This window comes from Octodon degus, unplaced genomic scaffold (genome assembly GCF_000260255.1).
Source record: "Octodon degus isolate 3935 unplaced genomic scaffold, OctDeg1.0 scaffold00017, whole genome shotgun sequence".
Lineage (NCBI taxonomy): Eukaryota > Metazoa > Chordata > Mammalia > Rodentia > Octodontidae > Octodon > Octodon degus.
In genome coordinates this window covers 613,473-640,270 of record NW_004524593.1, presented here as the reverse complement: position 1 = coordinate 640,270, position 26,798 = coordinate 613,473, and the positions used below count along the sequence as shown (strand labels likewise).

General features: G+C 44.3%; 1 protein-coding gene across 2 annotated transcripts in view; it reads right to left on the bottom strand.

Annotated features, from left to right (window-relative positions):
* Astn1 (astrotactin 1) overlaps positions 1–26,798 on the bottom strand; it is a 310,603-nt gene that overhangs the window by 88,576 nt on the left and 195,229 nt on the right. For both annotated transcript variants that reach the window (XM_004626776.2, XM_023710344.1), the window contains exons 9-12: positions 17,176–17,250; positions 9,656–9,793; positions 9,033–9,183; positions 787–953 (exon numbers count right to left, since the gene is read on the bottom strand). In XM_004626776.2, the coding sequence (XP_004626833.1) occupies positions 787–953; positions 9,033–9,183; positions 9,656–9,793; positions 17,176–17,250 (531 nt within the window). The remainder of the gene's footprint in view (positions 1–786; positions 954–9,032; positions 9,184–9,655; positions 9,794–17,175; positions 17,251–26,798) is intronic.

Below are 26,798 nucleotides of genomic sequence, written 5' to 3'. Positions count from 1 at the left end.
AGCGGCTGGGAGCACTGGTGGCACCAAGCGAGGGCAGACCAGCCTGACCTGTGGGAGAAGGGAGGAGCCGAAGAAGGGGGCAGCAGAACCCATAGGAGGGAGCAAAGTGTGGGTACAGCACAATGGGCAAAGTCTTTATTATAAATAGAGCATAAGAATGTTTTAAATATAATTCTACTCAGTGATATAAATTTATATTTTGAGAAAGTCACGGAATTTTTAAAAGATCAGAGCGGGCCTGAATTCCGCCGACCCTCACCTTCCGCTTACCAATGCTCCAGTCTTGCGGGAGTTACCTGCCTAACTCACCCTGAGCGGGCCTCGCCTGGCCTGCTCCCTCTCAGAGTGACCCTGAGAACAGAGGAGTGTACCTCTGAGGGACCCTGCAGGCCTGGGGCTCCAGGAGAATCAGCTGCACCTACCTCTGGGACTTTGGAGGTCGAATTTAGAGAAGCTTCCAGAACTCCAAAGACATTTCTCCTTTCTTTGATAACTGATTAGTTTCACATAAGCTTTCTCCGATTTTCAACCACGGACTGCTGTTCGTCACAAACAGCTAATTAACACAGCCTCACAACTCACAGCCAGGAACCTTCTGGTTTAAATTAGGCAGAGGTTGCAGCAAACCGGGTGATTCATTTTCCCTGGCAGGTAAATCCCTGAAGTCGGGCTTCCACCTTCATAGGGTTGGACCAGATTCCTCCTCGAACTCCTTCCCAGCCGGGCTTTAAAGGAACTCCTCTCCGGGTGCTGCAGGCCCCTCTCCGCCCCGCGACCCCCACTCACCCGCAGAACATGAGGATGTTGTACAGGGCGGGGTCGTCCGGGAAGGGCGCCATCTGCTGGAGACACAGCTGCTCGCAGCCGCCGTTGAAGCCGTCGGAGCAGTCCACCCCGATGTGGCGGTCGTAGCACCCCGAGCTGTCCTTCATGGGGCTGAGTCCGGACGGGCACTGGCGCGACCAGAAAGCATCCACGCGGGTGGGTGAATCGGGGGCCTGGGTTCTCTGAGACCCGGCGAACGACCCCGACACTTATTTTTAGCATTCTGCCTAAAAACTATTAACACTGGCAAGAAATCCACCAATTACCCTCTGCCCTGGACTCCCTTTAAAAGCGAGTGACCTTTCTTGGCAAATGGCTTCCTCTCTGTGGGCACAGATAACACACATTTGCATTACGGCTGCTGCCTCCAAACGGGCCGGGAGCCAGCTCTATAGCCCCAGGTGCCGGCTGCCAGCTGAGCCCCGCCGGGCGGGGTGGAAGGGGTGGGTCGGCGTCAGGACCACTAGCGCAGATGCGTCTGGGTTAGAGAAGAGGACGCTGCTACTTGGACTTGACGTTAAAAGGACATTTCCAGAGTCTGAAACACTTGGTAGAAGTTAGTGCCAGTCATCAGCCCTGGAGGAAATGGGCTGAGCTGGGGCTCCCACCCTGAAGGAGGGCGGAGCCTCCCCCTGTGCTGTCAGAGGGAGTTTCGCTGCCCTTAGACGGCAGCTGCACTCCTCAGAGTCCTGCCTCCAGGGGACGCCTTTGAAAGACACGCAGACAAGAGCACTTCTGAGAACCCATGCTGAGCTTGGGTCTAGGCCACACCCCCTTCATGGGAGATATTTAGCCCCTCTGCACACTTTCTTCTCAATAACACCCCCAAAGATGGGCGCGGTGGCGCACCCCTGTAATCGCAGTCCTCGGGAGGCTGAGACAGGAGGACCCCTGTGAGTGTGAGGCCAACCTTGGCTACATAGTGACTTGAGGTCAGTTTGAACTGCATAGTGAGACTTTGTCTCAAACCCTTAAAAAAACAAAAACAAAAAAGCTGCCCGAAAATGACAGCAAAGGAGGAAATCAAGGAAGAGATGTCAGACTTTGGGGGAGCTTCTTGAAGTGGGTGAGCCTCAGCAGCACTTTGCAGCACCTGCTCCGCACCAGAGCGTGGTCTAATTGCTCAGCCCCGAAGCACCCTTTGGGTAAGTAATGCGAGCTTCCCTGTTTGATGCGTGCAGACCCTGAGGAGCAGAGCACTGACCCTTCCTAAAGCCACACAGCTGCTCCTGGCACTCCACCCTGGCAGGCTGACTGTGGAATCCTGAGGCAATTGTTCTACAAGTCTCCAACCCTGATACTTCTGAGGTTCTGGCCACTGTGCTAAGTGCTCCAGGCGTTTTATCTCACCACATCCTGTACTCTCCCTATTTAAAGATAACAGTTAAGACTGCTGGCTAATTTGGGAACTTTTCTCCACTGCCCTGGACTCCCTTTAAAAGCCAGTGGCTTTCCCCTCTCACTTCTCCCCATGCAACAGATGTTACATGTTTGTATTAGAGTCCGCCCTTTCCAACAGGCTGGGCGGGGTCAAGTAACCTGTCAGGCTCAAGCAGCTAAATGCAGCTAAATGCAGGGGAAGAAAGACAAAGCTGGAAGTCTTTCTAGATTGGACTCCGAACGTTGGGCTTTGAGGACAGAGCTGTACACGGACTGTCAGTTGGCAAAGACACTGCCAAATCCAAACCCAAACAAACCTTTCAAAACTCAGTGGACCCATGTTAAACATCTTTCCTCTGCCCCCACTCCCTGGCTTGCTCACTCTCTGCTACCCAGCACCGTGGCCTTGTAGCCCAGAGCTGCTGCACATATCCCTCTGAAAAACCACCTCTCCTCCCTTCTCCTGGCAATTCAGAGATTACAGCTGGAGATGCACTATTTGCTGACATTAATTCTGCACTTTCCCAAACACATGGCTCCCTGTGGGCCTGCCAGGTCCCCCAGCCTGGTCCACGCCTTTTCTCCCCAGGAGGGCAGGCCAGAGTGCTAGAAGGTGACAGCATTTGAAGAAGTTGTCCCTGCTGTGTAAGCCCAGACGTTGTACAAACAGTAAACAAGCAAATGAGTTAGCTGAGGGTTGCACCCTGGTTTTGCTAGCCCCCTCGCTCATCAAATTCCTTGGCCACCCAGCCATTAGGCCAGACATGTCACCAGAAGACAGCTGGCATCAGCATCTTGGACTTGGTATGGAAACAGGAAGTCTGATTGGAGTTAAATGGGCTGCACTGGAATTTCTCCCCACCCCACCTCCATCCCTCATCCTCTAGTTTCTCTTCAATACAGTTTGCTAGAAGCCATCAAGCGGGATGAACCCAGCCCTGCTGCTATTCCTGCTGGCCCCAGCAAGCTCTCTGCCACCAGCCAGGCCTCTCCGTGCTCCCAAACACCTGCTTTTTTCAGAATGCTTCATCAAGCGTGAATTTTGACAAAGACGGCACTGGATGAAACATGAGCAGGGTTTGTTCCACAATTTCAGAACCTGGCATATCCACATCTTTCCTGGCCCTAGCACCCGATGACCACTGCTATCCCAAATTGGGCCACCTGATATCTGCATTCTCTTGGGAAATTTGGAGAGACGAGAGTGTTAGTTGCCTTTCCGTGTTGGAGTTCTTTCCTTGTAAGCAAAGCTAAAAATAATCACAGCAATCAGGAATTAAATAGTTCCTTGTGCAAGACATTTATTATTTACATATGTCATCTTCAATCCCGATAACACAGGCACACTCTTACTCATTATCAGATGAACAAATTTGGACCCAAACTAAGTTCTTGTTTAAGGTCACAGTGGTGGAAAATGGCAGAATCAGACTTTGAGTTTCGATCTGTCTGGTCTCCAGTTGAGTGTCGATCTGTCTGGTCTCTAAGCTCAAGTGTGTTCCTTCCATTCTACCACCTTGTCTTCCCAACTATGACAAAACATAGCTGTGTTGAAAAGTCTAAGAAGTAAAGCCAATGTGTCACCAAGCTAGTGCTATCCTGTAGATTCATTGTTCGGCTGCTTTAAGCAAGTCTTGGAGCATACGCTTGGGTCAGTCAAGGATTTGGTTCTTTGTCTGTCTCGCTGTCCCTCCTTTCACACACACACACACACACACACACATACACACACACACACACACACACACACACACAGGCTCACACACAGATCACCATATTATGGACATATTTTGGGGAAAATCACTGCCAGTTGTCCAGAGCGATGATCTTGAAGGCAAGATCAGATTCAACATCACTGAAAAGGCACTGTTATCTTTACTGCATTGAAACTGATTTAAGCTTCAATTCAAAGGATAACATTCTAGAAATAATTCCAAAGGTGGTGGTGGGGGGTGAAATAAAAAAAAAAAAAACACAAAGAAAGAACAAAACAAAAGGATTTCTTCTTAACACTTGGGAACCAGAATGCTGATTTCCCAAGGAGCTAATCAAGCTTTTCATGACATAAATCAGTTTTGCTTTGTGATTAATCTTCCTTCAGCTATTACATTCAAACTCTAGTTTCCTCAAAGATTTAGATCTACATGCAAAGAACCTCTAATCTCTAAACCATGTCCTTCCCTAGAAGTACCCATAACCAGAGCTCATTTGCTCAGGGGAAATCCTGCCTCTAGGTAGAGCTTTCAATCTTGAGTTTTCCAGACACTGGGCCCTCAGGCTACTGATGATCTTTCCACTTGTTCCTTGAAAGTGAACTGTTTGCTTCAGAGACAGACCCAAGGACACCTATTAGGCACTCTTTGCATAGGTGACACTCAGCTGTCCCAGAGACTTTATGAACTACAAACTTAGGGGAAAAAATACTTCTGTATTTTGGCAGCAGCCCTCCCCCATCAAGAAGGGCTAATAAATGAGCTCATTTCACTGACCCCTAAATACACAAGGTTAATCATCTTTCATGAGATGCTCATGGCTTCTTGACTTATTACTGGTCGAAGGCATAATTTGCTAATGAGATTAAAATGATTTCCTCCATTCAATTCCTTTTCTCTGCTATCTTTTTATTCTTTTTCTACTGATGATTTTTGGTTGATTAATTGCTTAGGAGCTTAGTGCAGTCTCTGAGTCTGGGACACGTGCACACACACACACACACACACACACACACTCACTGCTCAATTTCAAATTAGAAGTGGATGCCCTATCAGTAGACAACGATAAGTAATGGACACATGAACAGAGGGACAAATTCTTGAAACTGTGCCTGCCTCACCTTACCTGGATGGCTCAGAGAACATGCAGCTATAACTTCTACTCAAAAATAGGTCCTTTTCTACTAGACGACAATCTTACTCCTTTCACAAATAATGATTTCCACAACTTTTTGATAGGCTCTGACATGCTGGCCCAAGCCAGGCAGGACTTCTCCCAGAGGTAACAAGCTAAAGTTTGATGGAGTTAAATTTATATGTCAGACCGCGATAGCTTCCTGCCCTCATTTCTCTGGAAGCCTCTGAGGCATACTCTTTGGCTTACTGTCCTACAGAGAGAAAGAGAGATGGTCATCTGTAATGGTCCCTGTGCTTCCGTGCTCCAGAAGAGGTGAAGAGACACATTTCGTGGGAAACCATTGTAGACAGCATGTGGAAGGAAGGGCAGCAGGGTCGCTGGGTAATTCAAAGCCCTTTAGAGCATAATGCCCTGGCAGGGGCAGTCACGTAGTCCACAGACAAGAAAGCACAGCAGCTGACCTCTCCCCGGGCTGCCAAGCCTGCTCATCTAAGTACCGTCCCACCAAGCATAGGGTTTTTATGGCCCTTTTTAGGGTAAATATGAAGATGAACTATTGCCTTTGGTTTTGTTTCAAGCCCAATTTGACATTGAACCTAAACAGAAGACCTGATAATGGTGAGGATACCCTGGTTAAAGCTGGGGATAGGGCATTGCACCAGTGGGTGCCTCCTCCTCCAGAAGAGCTCCCACATCTGCTTGTGTCACAAGGGCAGGAGTCTGTGACATTTTTCACCCTCTATGGCAAAAGGGCCTTTGCAGATGTGATTAAGTTAAGGATCTTGAAATAAGAGGATTATCATGGAGTGTCTGGGTGGAGCTGATGGAATCATAAGAGTCCTTAAAAGTGGAAGACAGAGGCAGAAGGCAGGTAAGCTACAGAAGAATATCAGAAAAATGCAGCGTGGCTGGCTTTAAAGGTAGAAGAAGCCATCACAAGATGTGCACAGATTGACTGTAGGAGCTGGAAAAGACAGGGACTGGATTCTCTTTCCAAGCATCCAGAAGGAAATACACTGGGCAAAACATTACCTAGTCCAATGAGACTCAAGTTGGATTTTCACTTAGAGTTGTAAGATAATAAATTTAGGTAGCTTTAAGTCATTAAAATCTATGTAACTTGTCCAAGTAGCACCATACTAGTACAGCAGCACCCGGAAGGACCTTGACCGGCCACTCCAGGCTTGGCAGGTCACCCAATGCCCCACTCTGCACATAGGACAGTGAGAACCCTCTGGCCATTCATGGTGGCCAGCTAGCCTGTGTTCTGGGAACCCTGCTGAAGCTTCAGCCATCTGAGGTTTGTACAAGCCTGTGCCTTTCATGGCTATTTGTTGCCTGTCCTCAGAGACTATATAAACAACAGGGCAATTAAGTGGATAGCAATTAACCCTGTGGGAGTCCATGCATAACTGAAAAGCTTGCCTTGCATTCCTAGAAAGAATGGAGGTTGAGCAGCCCATGTGGACACAACATGAATTCCACCTGTCTGGTTTGAATTAAACCAGGAAAATATACAGATGCGTGCTTGACCTCCTCCTGAGTCTCTGCCCCTTTCCCATGCTCCTGAAGGGCCAGCATCTTCTGTGTTTCTCATCTCTCTCTCCTTTAATAAAAATATGCCTTTCTGAGACTGAATGTAAGGCTTACTTGGAGAGGAGGATAGCAGGAAATTTTCCTCAGCATGGAGCTGGTATATTCTGATACTTTTATTCCTGGCCCACCCAAAGATGACAGGGGACGCTGCTATCACACCAGGGCTTTGGGACAGTACCAGTGATATCCATGGGTCAGATTCAAAGTCAGACCCTTAATCTTCTTGGTGTAGACACAAGCATCATGATGTGATACATCAGCTGAAAGCACATCTGTCCCCTGCCCCAGGGATCACATGCTTCATAGCCAATGAGAAATAGTAAACTGAGTTCGTCTGCCAATCAGCCTGCACTGCTCCTCCCTCTGGGAGCCACGTGGACAAGTGACTTCAAAGTATTATGCTAATACCAAGTCCTGGCATAACTGGGTGGTTTTCTGCAGTGGCTCTGATTCTAAAATACAGCAGCCTCCCTGCAAATGCATATTCATCAGAACTATTTCTGCAAGCTCCATCTCAGAGATCACAATGTTAAAAGTACAGGAATCCATCAGCACAGCTCTGTGCCAAGAAAAAACGGTTAGCATGATCAAGAAGAGGCTCGACAGGCAAACCCTGAGTGGCTCAGGAAGCAGCAGGGAGAAGAGGGAGAGCCCATTCCAGTGCCTGTGAATGTGTGCATATGGCGGGGGCTTGGGGCAGGGACTATGCTTGAACACATTCAATGTTTAGAACAACCTGAGAATAGCAATAAGGAATGAAATGTTGACATCTGGATGAAGAAATGCAGGCTTAAGCTTACAAAAGAGGGAAAAATGCACCTCAGCTGGGAGCTCTATTAAATGAAAGAATGAAATTGATCCTTGAGGGACCCAGTTGGGGAGCTCATTGCTTACAACACCTGAGGTTGGACCAGCACAGGAGGGGGCACCACCGTGCATCAGCTTACCTGCCGGCTGCTGGTGGAAGATGTGACCTCACAAATAATTTTCTTCTGGGTTTTTCAGATAGTTCCTAGCTGCTCTTCTTTGGCTGCTACAAGGCACCTTTCAGCTTCTCCCATTTGCCCCTCAGTTCTTTCTTGCCTTCTTTTCTTTATGTGTTTCTCTGTCTTCTGAAGTGACTCTAGCTCCTGTCTAGTTGGCACTTAATCACTAACAATCTGAGGAGACCCAAGGGCCTGGAGAGTCCACCCTGTCCCCAGGTACATATCCACCTTTGACACAGAGCAGCTCCCCAAACAGTGCAGGGGCTCACAGATGGAAGCCTCCTCGCCATGTGCCCTGCTCTGGGGTCCCTGGCACAGCACAGTTGTCAGACTGGGAAGTGACGTGGGCTCTACATCCTCCCAGAAGCCCATAGCTCCTGGCCCTTACCCCCTCCACTGCAGGACTCCCTGGCCCTGTGAATGATTTCTCACTGTCCTCTGTTCTCATTGTGTTTGCCCCCCCCCATCCTTCAATGTTCATCCCCTCTCCTTTCTTGAGGATTGTATTGTTTCCCCTCTTGAGAAGAGAAAAGTGGCAATGGATAGCCCTGCTCAGAGACACAAGAGTGGCCAATGAAAAGAAACTAATATGGGATGACTTTGTTGGCTGCTGCACCTCATATCCACGCTGTGGAAGATGGCTTAGTCTACTCAAGCTAGGAAGTCACGAGACCATCATGTTACAACACGTTTCACCTGCAGCCAAAGCCCATTGAGCTGGAAGCAAAGCACAAACCTATCTTGGGCCTAGACGAGATGTATGCTACAGCCCAGCATGACCATACATGTGTTTATACTTTGCTATTCTTGGCATAGCTTAGTTCTTCTGTTACTCTAACTTTAGGTAAGACTTCCTACTATACTTAGAGTTAACATTATATTATTAAAGAATTTATTCTCACCAACTTTATTTTCTATTTATGTATTTGGTACAGGGTCTCGCTATGCTGCTTGGACTCATAGTGATCCTCCTGTTTCAGCCTCTATGGGATTACAGGCATGTACCACCAATGCTCAACGCGCCCAGGGTGAGGCTGGCACAGCATGCGGTACCAGGGATTGAACCTGGGTTAATGTGCTTGCCAGGCAGGCACTTAGACCACTGAGCTATCTTCCGGGCCCCTCACCAACTTTATTATAAGGATGGAAAGGAATCGTTCTACATGATTCTTTTGGATAGCTAGAGAACACAGAGTAGGTGAATGGCTCCATAGCAATTCTAGAATACTTGGTAATTATCTACTTGTGCATATCAAGGGAAAAATCCCTAAACTAGGTGGCGAGAATAACCAGGGACCGCATTACATTTTCATTTACATACCTGCATCACTCCTCACATGGTGCTTTCCCTCCCCACCCCAGACAGGAACTCTTAGCGTGGCAGAACAGACTTACCACACAGCCAGTGGAGTCCAGCTTGCGGTCTGAAATGCAGCGGAAGTTCTTACTGCAGCCCCCATTGTCCTTGCTGCAGTCCCGGACTGGCCCAAAGGAATCCAGGAGGACCTCCAGGCTGTCAAAGGAGGAGGATGTCATCAGCTCCTCTCTGCAGGGAGACACAGAGAATGGGGAAAAGTCAAAGGAGACCCAGGGCAACAAGTGGCTGTCACATTCCATGTTCCTGTCTCAACAACAGAATGAAGACTCACTGTCTTATAAAAATTGAAGATCAACCATACTCTGAGCCTCGAAGGAACAAATTAATAGGCATTTTTTATATCTGGGAAACGAGCCAAGGCTGTAACGCCTGGTCAAAGAAAGAGGCTAAACTTGGGCCAGGAAATTAACATTTTATTGCCTGTCAGTCCTTGGGGTATGTGAGAAGTGCTTACAAACTCTTAATTTTATGTCTTCTTCCAGCTAAGGAGTTGTAGGATGTGCAATATTGACCCAGATGAAGAGCAGAGTATGACTCTGGTTTTGGAAAATTTAAAAGCAGCTTGCCCATGTCTCCTTTCAGCTTGCTGCGCTTCTGTTCCATGGGCTCTGCAGCCTCAGCACCCTGAAGCCAGACTCACCGGACCTCTACAGCGTCCTCCATGACGGTCATGTCTGTCTTACACTTTGCGGATGGGTTGATGGCCAGTTCAGCTGGTGGAATCACAAAGCTCTTGCTGAGGGGCAACCACATGCCCTCCCCAAGAGTGTAGGTGAACCTGCAGAACACAGAACACCAGAAGGTGAAGGCTGGGACAGCGTCACCTCCCCCATCTGTCACCAGCTCCTTGTTGCTCTTCTCCTACACAAAATCTTCTTCAGTGAGAAGACCTGATTGCCATTGTATGGATGAGAGGACTGAGTCAGAGGCACGTGGAGAGGCCTACTGTTTCTTACAAAGCCAGACCGCTGGACAGCTGACCATAGTGTCCCCTCACCAGATACTAGAAGTGGTTTTTCATCAAGTCATAAAAGATGAGCCTTGCCTTTTGTCATATTTGAAGCTGGGCTTCCCTTGCCTTCAATCAGATATAAGTGGTTTAACTGAAACAAGAAACTGGCCTCCACCATCCGCACCTCAGGACTGGGTGGCACACCCATCACGGTAGCCCTGGTCTCTCCGCGCCTGGAGGAACCCTGACCAGGAAAAGGCAAGGGAAAAGCTCTCCTTTTCTGGCTTCTGTGTGACAGGAACAGAAATAACTGAAGGAAGGAGGGAGGAGAAGAGGGGATGAACAAATGAACAAAACAGACCCTTGTTTATTCTCTGCACTCCTATCCACACCCTTAGCTAACGGTGCTAACCCTTGGGATATAGACAAGTTTTTTTTATTATTATTCTTATAACAAGGGCTAAAAGGAATAAAAGAATCAATCAGCATTTCAAGGGAAAGCTTAAGGAAACCATGAGAGATTATTTGTTTATTTATTCATTCATTTCATTTCAAAGGCATTCAAACGCTTCTGTTCATAGTCAAAAATAGTCAGTGGGATAAAAGCCAGCGTGGGTGGGATATCACCAGGCAGTGGCAGTCTGGTGTCCCCTCCCAACTTAATGTGAGGGAGAAAACAATGGAAAGATGCTTTCAATTAAGCAGAACCCAGCACTGGTCCATTAGCATGCTGGGCACGGAGCACCATTTAAGAACCTTGTTCCTCTCTCCCCCGGCCCCTCCTCCTGGGTTGCTGAGATGACAGGAAACCAGATTGGTGACTTTGGATCTCTTATCAACAGTGCAGTCCTTTTCAGAGTGAAGGCCACAGAGTGAACCACTAACTGGGCTGCTGCATCCTGAAGAAGAGCCTGGATGCCAGCGGTGCTCAAAGAGGAGAAGGTAGTGCCAGCTGAACTGCAGGGGCTTGCCAGAGTTGGCTGGGGTGGGAAAACTTCCTCTATGCAGGACCTGGCCAGGATTTGAAGGGTTTCTTTTTCTTTCTCTCTGTCTCTGTCTCTGTCTCTGTCTCTGTCTCTCTCTCTCTCTCTCTCTTTCTGTATTTTTAGGGAAGGGTCTACAGGGTGTTCAGGATCTCACTACTAGATTGGACTTGTAGTGATCCACCTGTTTACGTCCTCCCAAGAGCTGAGCTTACAGGTGTGTGCCACCACACCCAATCTCAATTGCCATCTCAGGGTGCCCAGGGGTGGAGCTGGCATGGCAGGCCTGGGGACTGAATCCCTGGCCCCTGCACCTGCTTGTAGGCACTTTAATCTGCTGAGCTATTTGGCCAGCCTCTGATTCCCATTTCTACCTGACTCTTGACTCTAAAGAAACCTCAGGATGCTCCTTGCTCTGAAGAAGGCTCTCAGATCTTCCCACTTAGCGGGAAAAATGACAATGGGTAGAGCTAGATCTGTGCAGGAGGAGTCTGCCCTAGGTGGGGACCATTATTGGGGGACAAAAGTCTGACTTCATTCTTCCCTCAGTCACCTAGTGAGATTGAAGGTATAACAGCACATTCATACTCACACACACACACACACACACACACACACACACACTCTTCATCTGGCAATATTAAGGAATTCATTCAGGGTTATATATTATCCCCAAATCCTTGGAATCTGGGACTTACGGATACATGTGAGATGAAGAAAATGACCTCCAAGAATGAGCATGATTTCATTTTGCATTTTGTAATGGGTGCACTTGAAGCAGCAACATCATAGCACGTGAGCTCCATTAGCATAGCATTGCGTCAGGGAGGACAGCCACGGGTCTGAATGGTTCCAGGGAGGAGGCATGTCATGGGACACGAAAACGAGGTTTTGTTTTCTATTTTGGTTTTAAAATTATAGTTTTGCTTTGGTTATGTAATAGGTTTTAGGAAGCCATTGGCAGTTCTGGACCATTCTGATGGCTAAGTTTTCTCTTGGAAAAACACGCTCATCCGTCTCACAGCTTCCCCGAGTAATGTTACTCGGGAACAGCGAAACCCGACTCTGACTTTCTCAAGCTGTGCTGCCTAGGTTGCAGCGCTTGGGTACAGAAGGAGGCTCAAGCCTCCAGACGCGTCAGCCCACCCTCCTTTCTCTTTCCAAGCCTGCCTCACACGTTGTGCTCCTATATGCCATCTCATCTTAGCTCTTCGGATTATCCTATTCTTTTCACTTTTTGGCCTTTGCTCTTAATATTACTTCTTTATGGATTTTATGGCCTTCCTTCTGAATTTGCCTCATTTGAAGATTCAGTCAAGGTCTCAAACGTTCTGGAAAGCCCGCAAGAACCTAGACCCACAACGCCGAGCTGAGCAAGGAGTTCTGAGCACCTCTCGCAGGACCCTCCCTGTCCGTTAGGCGGTGAACTGTGTCTTTTCAGGGTTTATCATCTTTAATAAGTTTGTGCACTTTTAGGTGACAAAGAACAGACCTTTGTCATTGTTATGTCCCACAATCTGACAATTTCTGCCCCAAGGATATCACTCAGTAAATAATGACTGACTAATCAATAAAGTGATGTTGTTTGTTTCTTTCATTTGAGCACGATGTTGGGGAACACAGTGTGAGTGCTCTGATTTGGAAGCAGAAGTGATGCTGAGGCTAATCTTCCAAGAAAAGCAAGATGAGGTTAACATCTGGGTTTGAATGAATCTAATGGTCACAATGGACCTGGGCTGGATAGCACAAGGAGCTTCCTAAGTGCACAAAAGTTTCTGGAACAGGACATTGGACACTAACAAGAAAACAATGTAACCTACCCCAGCCTTTAAGGGCCAGGTGAAACCCTGTAGGGGAAGCCAAACTAGATATGGAGTGAAACTACCCTTCACTGGGACCTAGCAAGAGCGCAGGTGCTCTGCAGCATGACCTTATTTATCCTCATCAAACCCTCTGAAGTTGGTAGTCTGGCCTCATTTTACCAATTCAGCATATGTATTTTAAGAAGGCTAATAACCTTCTCAAGGTCACCCCCTTGCAAGTGGGAAAGGCAGGTTTGGTCTGCTTCTCAGGTAAGGATCAGAGCAGCTTCCCAGCACCTGCTTGTTCATGCCTATGAAATTCTTAAGCTCTCTTTTATCTGCAGAGTCTACTGAGTAACTCCAAAAACTAAATATAGAATAAACTGTCAGAGAAAAGTTATGTCCTGAAATCTCATCTGTCCCTCATTCATGCAGATTCCTCAGGAAAGACTTCATAAATCCATCCAAGGTAAGTTGGGGGAGCATCTAGGCCCTTTTCCAAGTTGGGCCTGCCTTTGTGACAGCTGGTGGTGACCACTGCAGCTGATGGCGCAGCTGTAAATTGCATGGTCCTGTTGAACCAAAGCTTGAAAATTCTGTTCAGAGGCAGACCTTTTCCAGAGAGTGGTGGGCAAATTACGCCTGTGCTCTCTCAGTGGCTTGGCATGAAATAGAATGTGGGAAAACAGATAGATGGCTCTTGACCACTGACAGATAACAGGCATATCCAGTCTTTCCTGGAGCAGGCCATTCCCAGATGAGACACAGTTCCCAAAGGTGCAGGCACAAGCTCGAGGAAGGTCTCCAAGATAGTTCTGGCCTACCATCAGCCCAGTCACCAGACAACAGCAGAATGGAGAGATTCCCAGAAGGAAAGGACATTTCTAAAACCAGAAGGGGTATGGTCAGAAGACTCAGTTGGGAGGGTCAAGGTCCTTTTGAATCCTCTAAATAAGTCTAGATGAGGATTACAGATCACTCAGGTTAGTTGGCATTATGAAATGCCAAGTTTGAGTTGGGCCTCAGGGTCTTTTTCTAGCATGATTTCAAATCCTTAGAAAATATATACATCTACAGAGATCTATTACATCTACAGATAGCTACTAAAAGCCTCGTGTGTTCAAAATTATGTTACATATACCAAATATTTCAAGCCATGGAAAACATCACCTCTTTTAATTGAGAGACATATAGACAATTTAAAAACCAATGTAAAATAAAGTAATTGAGAAATAAGTATTATCAATTTATCATAGAAATTCGGAGGGAGGGATTTAATATGGACCGGTGCAAGAAATTTGAGAGACCTTGAGCAATATTTCTCAATCCTGGCTATAGATTAAAATCACTGTGGTGCTTTTAAAAAGCATTTGTTTCCGGGCCGCACCTCCAAAAGCTTTTGTACTAATTGGTGTGTACTTGGTACAATCACTGATTCCTTGAAAGTATAATGGGAACTTTTGTGGAGGGTCAGGGATATTGTCTACTTCCTGGATAAGACTATAATCTTGCACAGTCAGGGACTCATAGTCACTTGATAATATCAACACCATTTCAAAAGCAGTGCTTGAGAAGAGGGTATACTCAAAAGATGGCAGGCTTTAGAGACTTGTTATGGGCCATGAATGTAATGATCCATAGCTCCTAATGGGTGATACTTACTTAATGAGGGAAAAATGCATCCCTTCTAAAAAGAAAGGGTATGAGCAAAGGTTCAGAGCAAGGGATAGTTGAGTTATTGGGGGCAGTGGGTCAGTTAGAAAACAGAACTGGTGAAGAATGGAAGACCCATGGAGGAGCAGCTTATTTAAAGGGGCTGTATGTTGGCATTCAGTAGTGGAGAGCTTTGAATATAAAAATTTAACCTTTACTCTGTAGACCAAAGACACGTGCAATGGTTTGGAATTCATCAGGATATTAAATCATGAATGAGTGCAGTAGCGAGTAAGTAGCCAATTACAGCCACTGACCACTTCATTCACTTTTCTAGAGAGCAAATACTGGGACTGGTAGATGACTGACTCAGATCTTAGAGTGGACTTGACAAAGCTCCTAATGCCTAAAGTAAGTACCTATCACTCACTGCTTTCATTTGAAAAAAAAAACTATGTATGTTATGGACAAAATTTATAATCACTTACTGATTGACTCCATGGCTGTTAAGATAGTTGACTTTGTGGATGAAGCCACAAAACTGATCCCATCTATAGTGCTTGGGTATCACAAGCAAATGGCAACCAATACATTTGAAAATAAAATGGTGCTGGTGGGAATGGAAACAGTGTTTGCGCAAGCTTTGCTTTAATAGTAATGTCATTTAGAAGATTTATATGATCTGCCATCCAGAAGAAAAGTATAAAAATGAAATATAAGAAGCAAAGCCATGCTGCTATGTTGAGCTGTAGGGGACTCAGGTCAACAATTTCTGACATTGCCAGTCAAGTGGAAGACCCAATACTATGATGGGCTACTGGACTCTTTTAGAATATTTTGCTGAGTTTATACACCTATAATATTCAAATAACAGAACTTAACAAAAAAAGGGGATACAGATGAATGTCCATTTTGTATCTGTGTATTCAAAGTGGCTAGGATAGATATATAGTTACATTCTCTTGATGAATAGTGATTTGTTCTAAACGGTGTTTGTAAATAGGATCTCATGTCTGCATCTTGTACAGCAATTAACCACTAGGAAGAATGTATGCAATGTGTTAATTATTGAAACTATCCTACCAATTTGATTTGAAACTGTCTCATTGCTATTTGTTTCTCAATAAAATTATGGAAAAAAATAAAAATGAATAACTAAAAAAAAGAAGATTTATACGATCTGAAGAGAAACCAGAGTATAGTAATGTCACTAAAAGTCTTGATTTTTATATTTTCTTCTGACTTTTAGGGAACAGGTAGCTCATCCATGTTAATCAACAAACTTCCCTATGGTTCTCCATTTCCATATCTTTATAATGCTTCAAATTCCTGGAAGAGTAGCAGTAGGAAAAAGAAAGAGAAAGAAAGAAAGAAAGAAAGAAAGAAAGAAAGAAAGAAAGAAAGAAAGAAAAAAAGAGAAAGAAAGGAAAAGAAAACAAAAGAAAAGAAAAGAAAATCAGCCAAATGATAAATCACTGTTAGGAAGTTTAAGTAACCAACACAGTCAAAGAATCTAGCAGCACAAAATCTCAAAAGCAGCCTTGGGCCAATGCCATTAAGTGACCCAACCTGTCCTAGAAGAGATACTCAGGAGAGAAAAAGCCAAGGAGATGCCCTATAAGAAAGTAGTTCTGTAAATCTGCACTCTAGCTCAGAGCATGCCTCAGGAAAACACAGCTGAAGCCAAACCTGTCCATCTCATGCTGCCCAAAGTTGTACAGGAAAGTGAGCTTAAGAAGACAAATCTAGGAGCAAGTATCCAAGCCAGACATGACTGGCAGGGTGGGGCATGGAAAGGAGTTTGGAAAAGTGGTAGCAAGTGAGAAAACTGCATTGGTGCAGTGAGGAGGAAGCAAGTCTTCACTGCTCTGTGGTGCCACCATTTCTGTCATTCTTTGACATCAGCCACTTGGGCAGGGCTAGTCACTTCCTCTACTAGAAAGCTTGCTCCTGGGAGAGGATGTGCTCTGCCATACCAAGTTCAATTTTGGGTGCTTCATAGATATGCAACAATTGTAGGGTAAGTGAAGAACAGACTGACAAAACGAATAAACAGTATGATCTTACTTTGGGAATAAATCATGCATTCCAGATAAGACCTGGTGTGAATTAAATTTTATGAAAGTCCAGTGGTTGATGGCTGACACCCAAATTCTCCCATTGCTTTTTGGCTTTTCCAATATAAGGTATTCCCAGATAAGCAGGTAGAAAGTTGGGAGGGGCTAGAAGCATCAAACTCTATGAGGAGGGTAATAGATAAAAGAAAATAATAATGAGGTAGAGTTTAGAAAAGGGGGAGGAAGGGGTGGGAGAGATTAATTTTGAATAACTTAAGGCTCCTTGAGAAAGGTGCAAATTAAATGCAAAATAGAGAGGCAGAAACTGGCATTAATTGCCTGTTCTATGCCAGTTTCTGTGCCAGGGACCTTCCCTGCATTATCTCATATATCTCTCACAATAATCCAGCCGGGCATGTAATACAGCCTCATTTAACACATGCAGAAATTGGAGGCCCCGAGAGGTGAAGAAAAGTACAGAGGCCACAGAGCTGGCAAGGAAGGAGAAGAGGACCCAGACAGAATCGCTGTGGCTCCAAAGTCCACTGCGTTGTCACTGGCCGGAATCCAGGGCAAGCCTTTTGATGGCGGGGTAAGCAGAAGAACCGAAAGTTCTTCTCCTTTCATATTGTACCACTAGAAGAGGAAGTTTGGAGGGAAGTGGGACGTGAGCTGGAAGACATACACGAGCGAGTCCCTGGACAACCACTTACCTGAATATTTTATCAGAGGGTTGCTCTCCCAGAACCAGGTCAAAGCCTCTCTGAAATATTGTATAAGGCCAAGGCCTAAAAGGAGAAACAGTTGATTAAATTCCACTCAATGAACACTCTTTATTTCAGGCGCCCTGCGAGGTTGTAAAGCCCCAAAGACCCCTCACAAGTTCACTGATAGGAGTTCACACGCAACCTGGAGTCCTGGAATCTGACTAACAAGGTCAGTGTAACAATGTAACAATCACGCAGCCACTAGCACAGGAGAATTTAAAAACATGACAAAGGCAATTACTTGTAATATAAAAATGAGGTGGACTATTAATTATTAAAACTGTCCTATTAGTCAGTTTTGAAACTGTCTCATTGATATTTGTTTCTCAAAAAATAAAATTAAAAAAAAGAGGGAGGCAAACAAAAAAAAATAAAATAAAAAATAAAAATGAGGTGAATCTCACTTGGCCATAATTAATGACCCCAGATATACATTTTCAGAAACCTAGTTTTGCTCTACTTTAGAAACAAGGGAGAGCCAGCAAGATAGCTCAGTGGACTAACCACCTGCTTATGCAAGTGTAGGGACTGGGGTTCCATCCCCAGCATGTGCTGCACCAGCCCGGCCCCCAGGACGAGCTGAGCCAGCCACTCAGTCCAGCTGTGGTGGCACATGCCTGTAATCCCAGCGTGGGGGGAGGCTGAAAACAGGAGGATTGAGTCTGAGCTTCATAGTGTGACCCTGTACCAAATACATTTTTTAAAAAAGAAGAAAAAAGAAAGGAAAAAAAGAACAAGGGAAACACTGTATCTTGGGAAAAACAGTGCTTTGGGAACATGGCAATTCTGGGTTCAAATCCTATGTTCAAACCCTATTCTGTCATTGAGTCACCTCTTTGGCACTGGCACATTACTTGCTTTTGTTGAGCCTAAATTCCTCATTTGTAAAATTAGAGCTAATAGGGTTGCCTCACAAAAGCTTATGAAGCACATTTCTTAAGGCCAGGGCCACACCTCAGAGTCCTCAACAGCCTTCCTTTCCTCACTCAAAACGACTTAAGGATTCTAGGTCACTGACAGGTCACACATGTCTTCAAATATTTTAATTTCACACATTCAAACAGAAACAATAGAAGTGGTATATTCACATAATTATTCACTATGTCTTCCCATAGACATCTACCTATTATATGTAATACAAAATTTTAAAAGATTTTTTTAAAATAGTGCATATATTCTTACTATCTCATTTATCCTAAGCCTACAATGGTTTACTACTCAAATAAGATGCAGTAAAGCCCAGTGTTATGGTTTGTGTCTAGTTGTCCCCCCGAAGCCTCATTCAGTCATGGGGCAGGGACTTTTAGAGTTTGAGATTCACTCATGATCCACTGGGATTATGGGTCCTAGTACTGTTGGGATTATGGGTGTGAGTGCTACACCCAGCCTAGGGGTAGATAGCCTGAACATAACATAAGAGAGACAGTGAGACAGACTTCCACTCTGTTGTCATTGTTGCTGTTCCGCCACCATGAACTGCTGCTCTCTGCCATGTGCCCACCTGCCTTGGAGCCAACTGAGTATGGACTGAAACCTCCAGTAACTGTCAGCTAAGTAAACCTTTCCTTTCCTTCATTTTGAGTGTTGGGTTTTGGTCCCAGCAACGACAGAAGAGCAACTGAGACACCCAGGAATTGTGTTGAGGTACTGAGCTATTTCACATACTGCATAGATTTAGTCCTTGTCCTCATGGAATGTAGACCTCATAACAAACCCAACTCTTGAGGATTTTATCATAGATATTCTGTTCTTTTCTGAAGGATACAAGAAGTCACAATTATTTTGAGGGTTCTGATGTTAGTATTAGGCATTGACCTAATGGTTATCAATGCAAAGGCTATCACCCAAGAAAGGGCATTTGGGGAACTGTATGAGTTGTTCTTGAATGACAGACACAGTGCTCTGTATGATAACAATAATCCCTGGGCATTACTAGCATTTACAAGCTACAGCTAGAATGGCTAAAACAGGGCAGTGCTCAGGATAGTTCTGAGCACAATGAAAAGTACTCATTTACTTATGCATTGAAAACCTGCTTAAAATTGTCTGAGCATAGATGCTCACTCCATTTACATATGAACACAAAGTTGCTTGTATAGTATTAATGCAAATTGAAATTTCAGGTGCACAACTATGCAAATTGAGGGAAGATTACACATTGTATAATCGATTTGGTTCACTAATATAGCACAGACACATCAGTCTATACATGTATCTTGTATTACACTGCATGTTGCATTGTCATGAGTCTATATTAGGTTCAAATGTCTGCCAACTTTATTATTTTTTCTACCACTACAAAGTACATATTTGAATAGTCATATCATTATAAATTCCTTATTTCTTTTTTAGCTACTATTAAAGTATTATCTGCATTGGTGAAAGTTGGTGTAAATAACTTTATCATTTATGAAGTTCATTTAAGGGTAATAAAAATGATATAAGAATAGGCCATGGGATTTGATAGAGTCAAGGAGCACCAATTTAAGCCAATCAGCTAGCCAATTAACTCCTCATGGGAATGGGAAGGACAGGCCATTGGAACTATGTAAAGGAACACTAGGATGAGTATGCTCAATTTTTATGCTTACTATTCATATTTATTTCTGGGATTCAATTTAAGAACACCCTCTGCTTCAGAAAGCCCCCAAACACTATGTTCTGGGTAACTCCTGAGCCAAAGTAGCAGCTCCGCCCAGATGTTCATGTTTGTTCCACACAATGTATGTGAACACACAGAGTAGGGTTTGAATCTGATTTTTTTTTTTTTTTTTTTTTTTTTGCTAAACAGTAAGTGGTTAAGTGGTTGTTTGCAGGCAGCTAAAAAATCCATATCAACCCTGTAAAAATCTAGAGCTCATGAGAAAAAAAAAATCCACATTATCCTAGACACCTAGAAAAGGCAATACAGAAAGCAGAACATGCAACTTCATCTTTTTCCTTTTTGAGCCGAATCCCATTTATTTACTATAAATTGAATAATTTTTAAAAACACATATTTTGCCTTCAAGTCGTCTCTAGCACTCAAAATTGGTATACTGTGTAATTAGAGTGAATTCCTGGCATGGTTCCTAGGTTAGTTGAAAATACATTTTGTGGAGACAAATCTTAGGCCTGGCATTGATTAGAACGTGAACAATTAACTGCAAAAATGACACAAAGAATCTTGCATTCGAGACACAGTTAATGAATCAATGAGCTTGGAAACAGTTATGAGGAACACAGTCATATGTTGCTTAACAGAAGTCAAGGAGACTTCCTGCTCTTGGCATTTCTGAAGACAAAGTCAATTTATAGGTGAGGGGCACAGCTATGCAGCACCAGCTGGCCCCTGAGCACACTGACAAGCACTGGCACAGTGGTGAGGACCATGGGCCCAGAGGGAGCCTGCACATTTCAAATTCCAGTTTAGTCACCAATCCCTATGTGACCTTGGGCAAGTTCCTAGTCATTCTGTGTCCTTCTGTCCCCATCTATAATACAAAGCTGATGGCTATAGTCATATCTACTTGGCAAGGCTGCAATGCAGAACTAGTTAATGTAATTAAAATGCTCCGAACAGTGCCTGGCATTTAGCAAGTGCCATACAAGCACTTATTAAATATGTTAAACTTACTAATTACCTGGATCAAATATAAATCCTGTAATAAAGAATAATTTCAACATTTCTTTGGAAGAAGAAGTACCTTGCCTTAAGGTGAAAATGCAAAGCCAAGCTGAGGATTTAACTCAAGATGGTGCATTATTGGTATTGTCTGGAGACAAGATGTCTCAGTACTTTTCACTCATTGCTGGGGCATAATACCCAACATCCAAAATGAAGGGAGGAAAGGTTTATTTAGCTAACAGTTGGTGGAGGTTTCAGTCCATACTTGCCTGGCTCCAAAGCAGAGTGGCACATGGCAGAGGGCAGCAGTTCATGTGGAAAACAGCAAAAGCAGCAAGAGCAAATGGTAGGAGCACCAGCAGGCAGCAGCAGAAGGGGTAGAGACAAGCCTCTCTCCCTTCCTTATGTTGCATCCAGGATATCTGCCCCAGGGCATGCGTGGCTCTCACACCCATAATCCCAGCATTAGATCATGAATTAATCACAGCTGTCTTCCCCATGACTGCGAGAGGCTCTCGGGGGACAACAAGATACAAACCCTAACAGTGGAGAAAGGTGAATACAGGAAAGCCCAGCCTCCTCTGCTCCTCTCACCTAAGGATCACCTCTCAGGGCCCTAGCTACACAAGACTGATATTAAATTCAAAGAGAGCACCATATTGTGCCACAGCAAGAGAAGTCAAGGAGCTGCAAATTCACCAGCAAAGGAATAAAGGAAAATATACTTATTTTCTTCCCACTAGTCAGGAATGTTCTGCCTGGGAGAGATGGGAATTCTTACTTGATTTATTTAGCAAATATTTATGGAGGCCTACAGTGTGTGAACTATGATGTCAGCCAATGGATATTGGAATAAAGAGATTCTTGCCTTCCAGGGAATCCATAGTTTTTCTGAAGAAGTACTTATGGCTCAGACAAAGAGAAGAGAATGTTGAAAGGGAAGAGAGATGAGGTAAAACCAACACACTGAGTAGTTTTGGAGGATGTAGGATGAGCCATCAGGGTGCAGGGAAAGTTGGGTGTTGAGAGCACACGAAATGATAGTGTAGAGGAGTCTCATTTGTGTTACTGTAGAGGCCACAGGGAACGCACAAGAAAGGAAGAGGTAAAATTAATGAAGAGTTGGACCAAAACCAACATACTGTGGAGAAAATCTGCGCTACAGAAGAAGCCATGGTAGTAGAAGCCCAATAGCCAGGAAGACATACATGAAATTGGTGTATGTCTTAATTTGGGGTATCAGGTATTTTGTCTCAGCAACAAGAGAAAAGTAACCAAGACAGTAGAGAAATATATAAGTTCAGAAAAATTTCCTAGTTTCTAAGGGCCCACCATGCTGAACACTCAGTAATATTTCACTTGATTTTCTATTCTTGTCTCAGGCAATCTCCACAGTATATCCAGTCTTCTTCAAGATCTGGAAATTTCTAAGATTTCAGTTTCTTTCCCCAAATTCCTCCTACTCTTCCCTAGGACACATGAGCAGTTGCAGGGATTTTTTCCCCCTTATTATTGATGATATGGCCTTAACTTTCTATTTGACATCCTCCATGAACACTCGGGCATTTCTTTCACTATGTAAACTAGATCCAACTGAATGGGTGAGCCCCCCACAGAGCAAGCCTGTCAGGTAAGGGACTGGGTGTTCCTTCCACAGGGCTCTCTCTGTGTCACGGTGGCCCTTAGAGCTTAGGAAATTCTTCTGCACTTATGTATTTCTCTACTGTCTTGGTTACTTTTCATCTTGTTGCTGAGACAAAATATCTGACGCCTCAAATTGAGGACAAAAGGTTTATTTAGCTTGTAGTTTGTGGACATGTCAGTGGGCTCCAAAGCAGGGTGGTGCAGCACAGGGGCAGCAGTTCAAGGCAGAAGACAACAAAATCAGCAAGAGCACAAATAGGAGGGAACAAGCTTGTTTTCCTCCCTTCTATTTTAAGCAGACTACCTGAACTCAGGTGGGGGTAGCACTCACACCACCCCTGTGCTCTCCTTTTGCCCAGGCTCAGGATGTTCACAAAGTGAGGAACCTGGCCCCCTGCTGAGTCACTTGGTAAACCTTTTAAACTTCTCAAGTTGACACAGTGAAAAATGCCCTAGAGCTGTAAGGGTGTGTCCCTTACGCCCCAGGAAGTAGAACTGCTGAGTTACTTAGTTAAGCTTCTAGACTTCAAGTTGGCACACTATACCAACCATAACATCTACCTAGTAGTAAAGGGAGCATTTTACAAATGAAAATTATTTTTCTGCAGTGAACTGAAAGAACAGCTTTTCAAGCCTAATTGTGGTCTTCAGTAGGCTAAGTTTCAAGAAGCAAAGTTTCTGCCCCACTGTCCACCACATTTTTGGGAGCTGGGTGCAGGGTATCATGCCCATATGCAATGAGAGAGCTTTTGAGCAATGTTCCTTCGCTAAGCCAGGTGCATGCATTTGCAAGAAGGGAAGAGTGGAACAAAGAGAGAGAGAGGTTCATTAAAAATGCTTCTGGAGAAAGTTTAGTGTGTAAGATATACACTAGAATGGGTAAAGAGAAAAATGGATAAAATGACTTTTTCTGCTACGCATTTGGCTGAATTATTCCGTGCCTCTATTTGTCCTAATGATAGGAGGCAGAGATGATTATGTGCTACTGTCCTCACCAGCAGTACCAGTTCTGGGAGAAATAAGCGCCCAGAATGACCGATCCCTAAATTACCTGGCAAACCCATGTCTTTATCAAAAGTAATATAGCTAATGCTGAATAATGATGTCCCAAGTTGCTACAGGACATTTCAAGGTCTTGGGGGCTTTGCAAATTTTTCTCTGTCTAGAACCTTCGTCCACCACTTGCAATTTACTTGAATAATTTATATTATCATGCAAGTTTAACTCAAAAATGACTCCTTAAAACAGGCCTTTCCTGGAGCCACAACACCAGAATGGATTCACTCGTCATATTCTCTCATAACACCCTGAACTTTCTTTATATAACCTATAACTGTATTGGTATATTAAATATCTAGTTAGCATTTCTCCCTTACCAGATATGAAGACTGTTACCATGACTGCTGCCTTCTCCTCAGTATTTAGTGCATTACCATCATGTAGGATGCTGCTCAATAAAGAACCTGACAGTTTTGTAACTGAGGCTGAGGGGTAGCTAGACCTGGGCTTCAGTCCTGGATAAAGCAGTCATTTACCTCTCTAACCTCAGTAAGGCACTTGAATCTTGTAACCTCAGTCTTTCCAACTATAATGTGGGGGTCAGACAGTACATAGGAGGGTTAAATGGTGATCAGCTAGCAGTACTAAGAGCCCATCTGAGGTTCATGGTCAAGGTTTTAAAATTAGACCAATCAGTGTGGTCACCAGTGACGTTCATCCGTACAAACACAGGAATGGAGGCACAGGGTGAGTTTAGCTAGTGTTGAAGTGATTGGTGGATAACGTAGTACCTAGGACCATCATGAACACAAAATACATTAATGCCTTGGTTCACAGCATATGAATATACATGTATAATTAGCACAGTTTGTGCTCAGAGAATAAACTCAACAAGTATTAGCTTTTATCCATCATAACTCATACTCCCGTTTGCTGAACAGCAGATGCATTTCTAATGTTACATTGTAAAAGTAAATTGCGATGATCATTAGCACATTTTACAATTTTTTAAATCTTCCAGTATGTAAATCTCATGTAAAGTAAAATTAAGTATATGGCTGCATTCATTATTAATATACTATGGCTTACAAAGTTATTACAGTAAAAGACACACTGTCATTAATCCTCCTCAAGAGCCTCCTCTCCACTTCAAACATACTTATCCCCATTGTGCTTGCCACCCCCTGAAGCTGTCCTGGAAGCCTCTGATGGCAAAGTCTTTGTCATTAAAATGTGGTACGTGTGACTCCTGAGTGTCCTCCAGGGAGGCTGGCAAAAAGCGTTGCAGTGTCTCCTCACCCCTCTTATTCACCAGATCTGCCACCTTGTGACGTCTGGCCCTTCCTTATGTGAAAATGACCATAAAAAGTAAATCTTTTACATTGACTCAGGACATGGAGGTTGTCATGAGAGCATGACTAAGGACACCCCAGAAGGAGGACTTCCAGAACTGCTTCAGGAAGTAGCCAAAATGATGGGATAAGTTATGATGCGAGCAGGAGTATTTTAAAAAGGGATAAATGGTGATGCGTCTTTTACTATAATAATTTTTTAATGTAAGCATTTACCCACTCACCATATTTGCCTATTGCCTCTCATATACTTCTAGATAAATAAATCTATTTCTTATGTAGAAAAATAATACTTTTAAATAACCACTAAAGTAGGTAAACCAGTGTAGACTCAGGAATCAGACTAAGTCTGAAGCCTGGTGTCACCACCTGTTAACTTTGTGACCGTGGTGAAGCTCAGTTCTTCAGGCCACCTGACAATTCTAGACATACCTCCTGCTTGCTGTAGTCTTGCCAATGCCAATGGGCCTTCATCCTCTGTAAATCTTTCAGGGACAGGACTACTCCCCTCCAGTACTTCTCCATAATTTCAGGGACTCCACTACGCACTAAGCTGACTGCTTTAACTTGTGTCTAGATGCTGCTCCCTTAATGTCTGATACAGTCATAAGTAGGGCATTTCAGAGGTGGCTGGACTTAGCCTGTGTGATGCTGGGATTAAGGGTGGAATTAGGTGTGCATGTTTACTGAACTAGTTCACTGATTGGCCTAGCATAGCTCTGGGAGGGGAAGATGGGAAGGTCCATCCTGGCTGTGGGTAGGATCACCCAAAAGGTGGGTAACTTGAAAGATGTAAAGAGAGAGGCAGGCTGCCACTTCTCCTGTTACCACTGCTTGCTACTTGGTGCCTCTTTCCTACCCTGCCCTTCTATGAACTATTTCTCCTCTCTGATGCCCCTCTGCCATGCTAACCTGACTTAGAGCCAGCTGACTATGGATTGAAACCTCTACAAACTGTGAGCTAAATAAATCATTCCTCCCTTCGCTTGTGAGTGCCAGGTATTTTGTCTCAGCAATGAGAATAGTAACAAAACAATGATCCTTTTAATACTCAGTGCAGTCCACTCCTTGTCTTCTCTCCTTGGACAGTTCTATCCCCAACCCTCACCTCCTAGATTATCAGTGTCTGCAACCACCCTTAACTTCAAGAATCCCGATTTCTGACCATCGCCTTCCACCATTCCATCTCACATTTTCTAATGCCACAGCAATTTTCTTCTCCCTGGAGACTAATAGTACACTCATGCCACCTATCACTATTTTCTTGATTCTCACGCATCTCACATACTCTCTTCTACCTTAAAGCAGATTAAATTCTGCCTTTCATGATTGTGATCATCGCTTTCCTGTAGCCTCAACTCCCACACTGCTCCACTGCTTCATCAGACTTGTCTGAAACACTGTAACTCTGGCTAAACTCAAGGACACTGTGGTTCCTCTTGTGTTTACACAAATGAATCAGTTAACAACCACATTGATTGGTCTCATTGTACCTCTGCCCCCAAGTAACCTCAGGTACTGCCTGTAATCCAACCATATTTTCCTCCTCCATTCACTCTCTCTCTCTCTTAAATCACTGCTTCATACCTTCTTTCTCCTCGTCTCTGACACCTCCTCCCCCATCTTCACCCTCAGCTAATAATCTGCTTCCTACACAACTGAGAAAATAGAGGCAATCAGATTCCTCCACCTCATCCACCTACCAGCCTGCCCTCGTCCCTATTACTTGGGCCTCCTTGTGATAATTAGGCATGAAAACCTTCCATTTCTGACTGCAGCACTGCCATCTCAGCTCACCCTTTGCATCTTATAAAGAAGGGAAAGTAAGGAAAGATCCCCAGATGAAAGTTACCAGTTCGCACTCTCTTCTGTTCCTATGACCTCAAGACAAATAACAGCACTACAAAGTCCCAGTTCCTTCTTATGCAAAGTAATAATCATGGCCTACGATGCACTCCACACAAAGC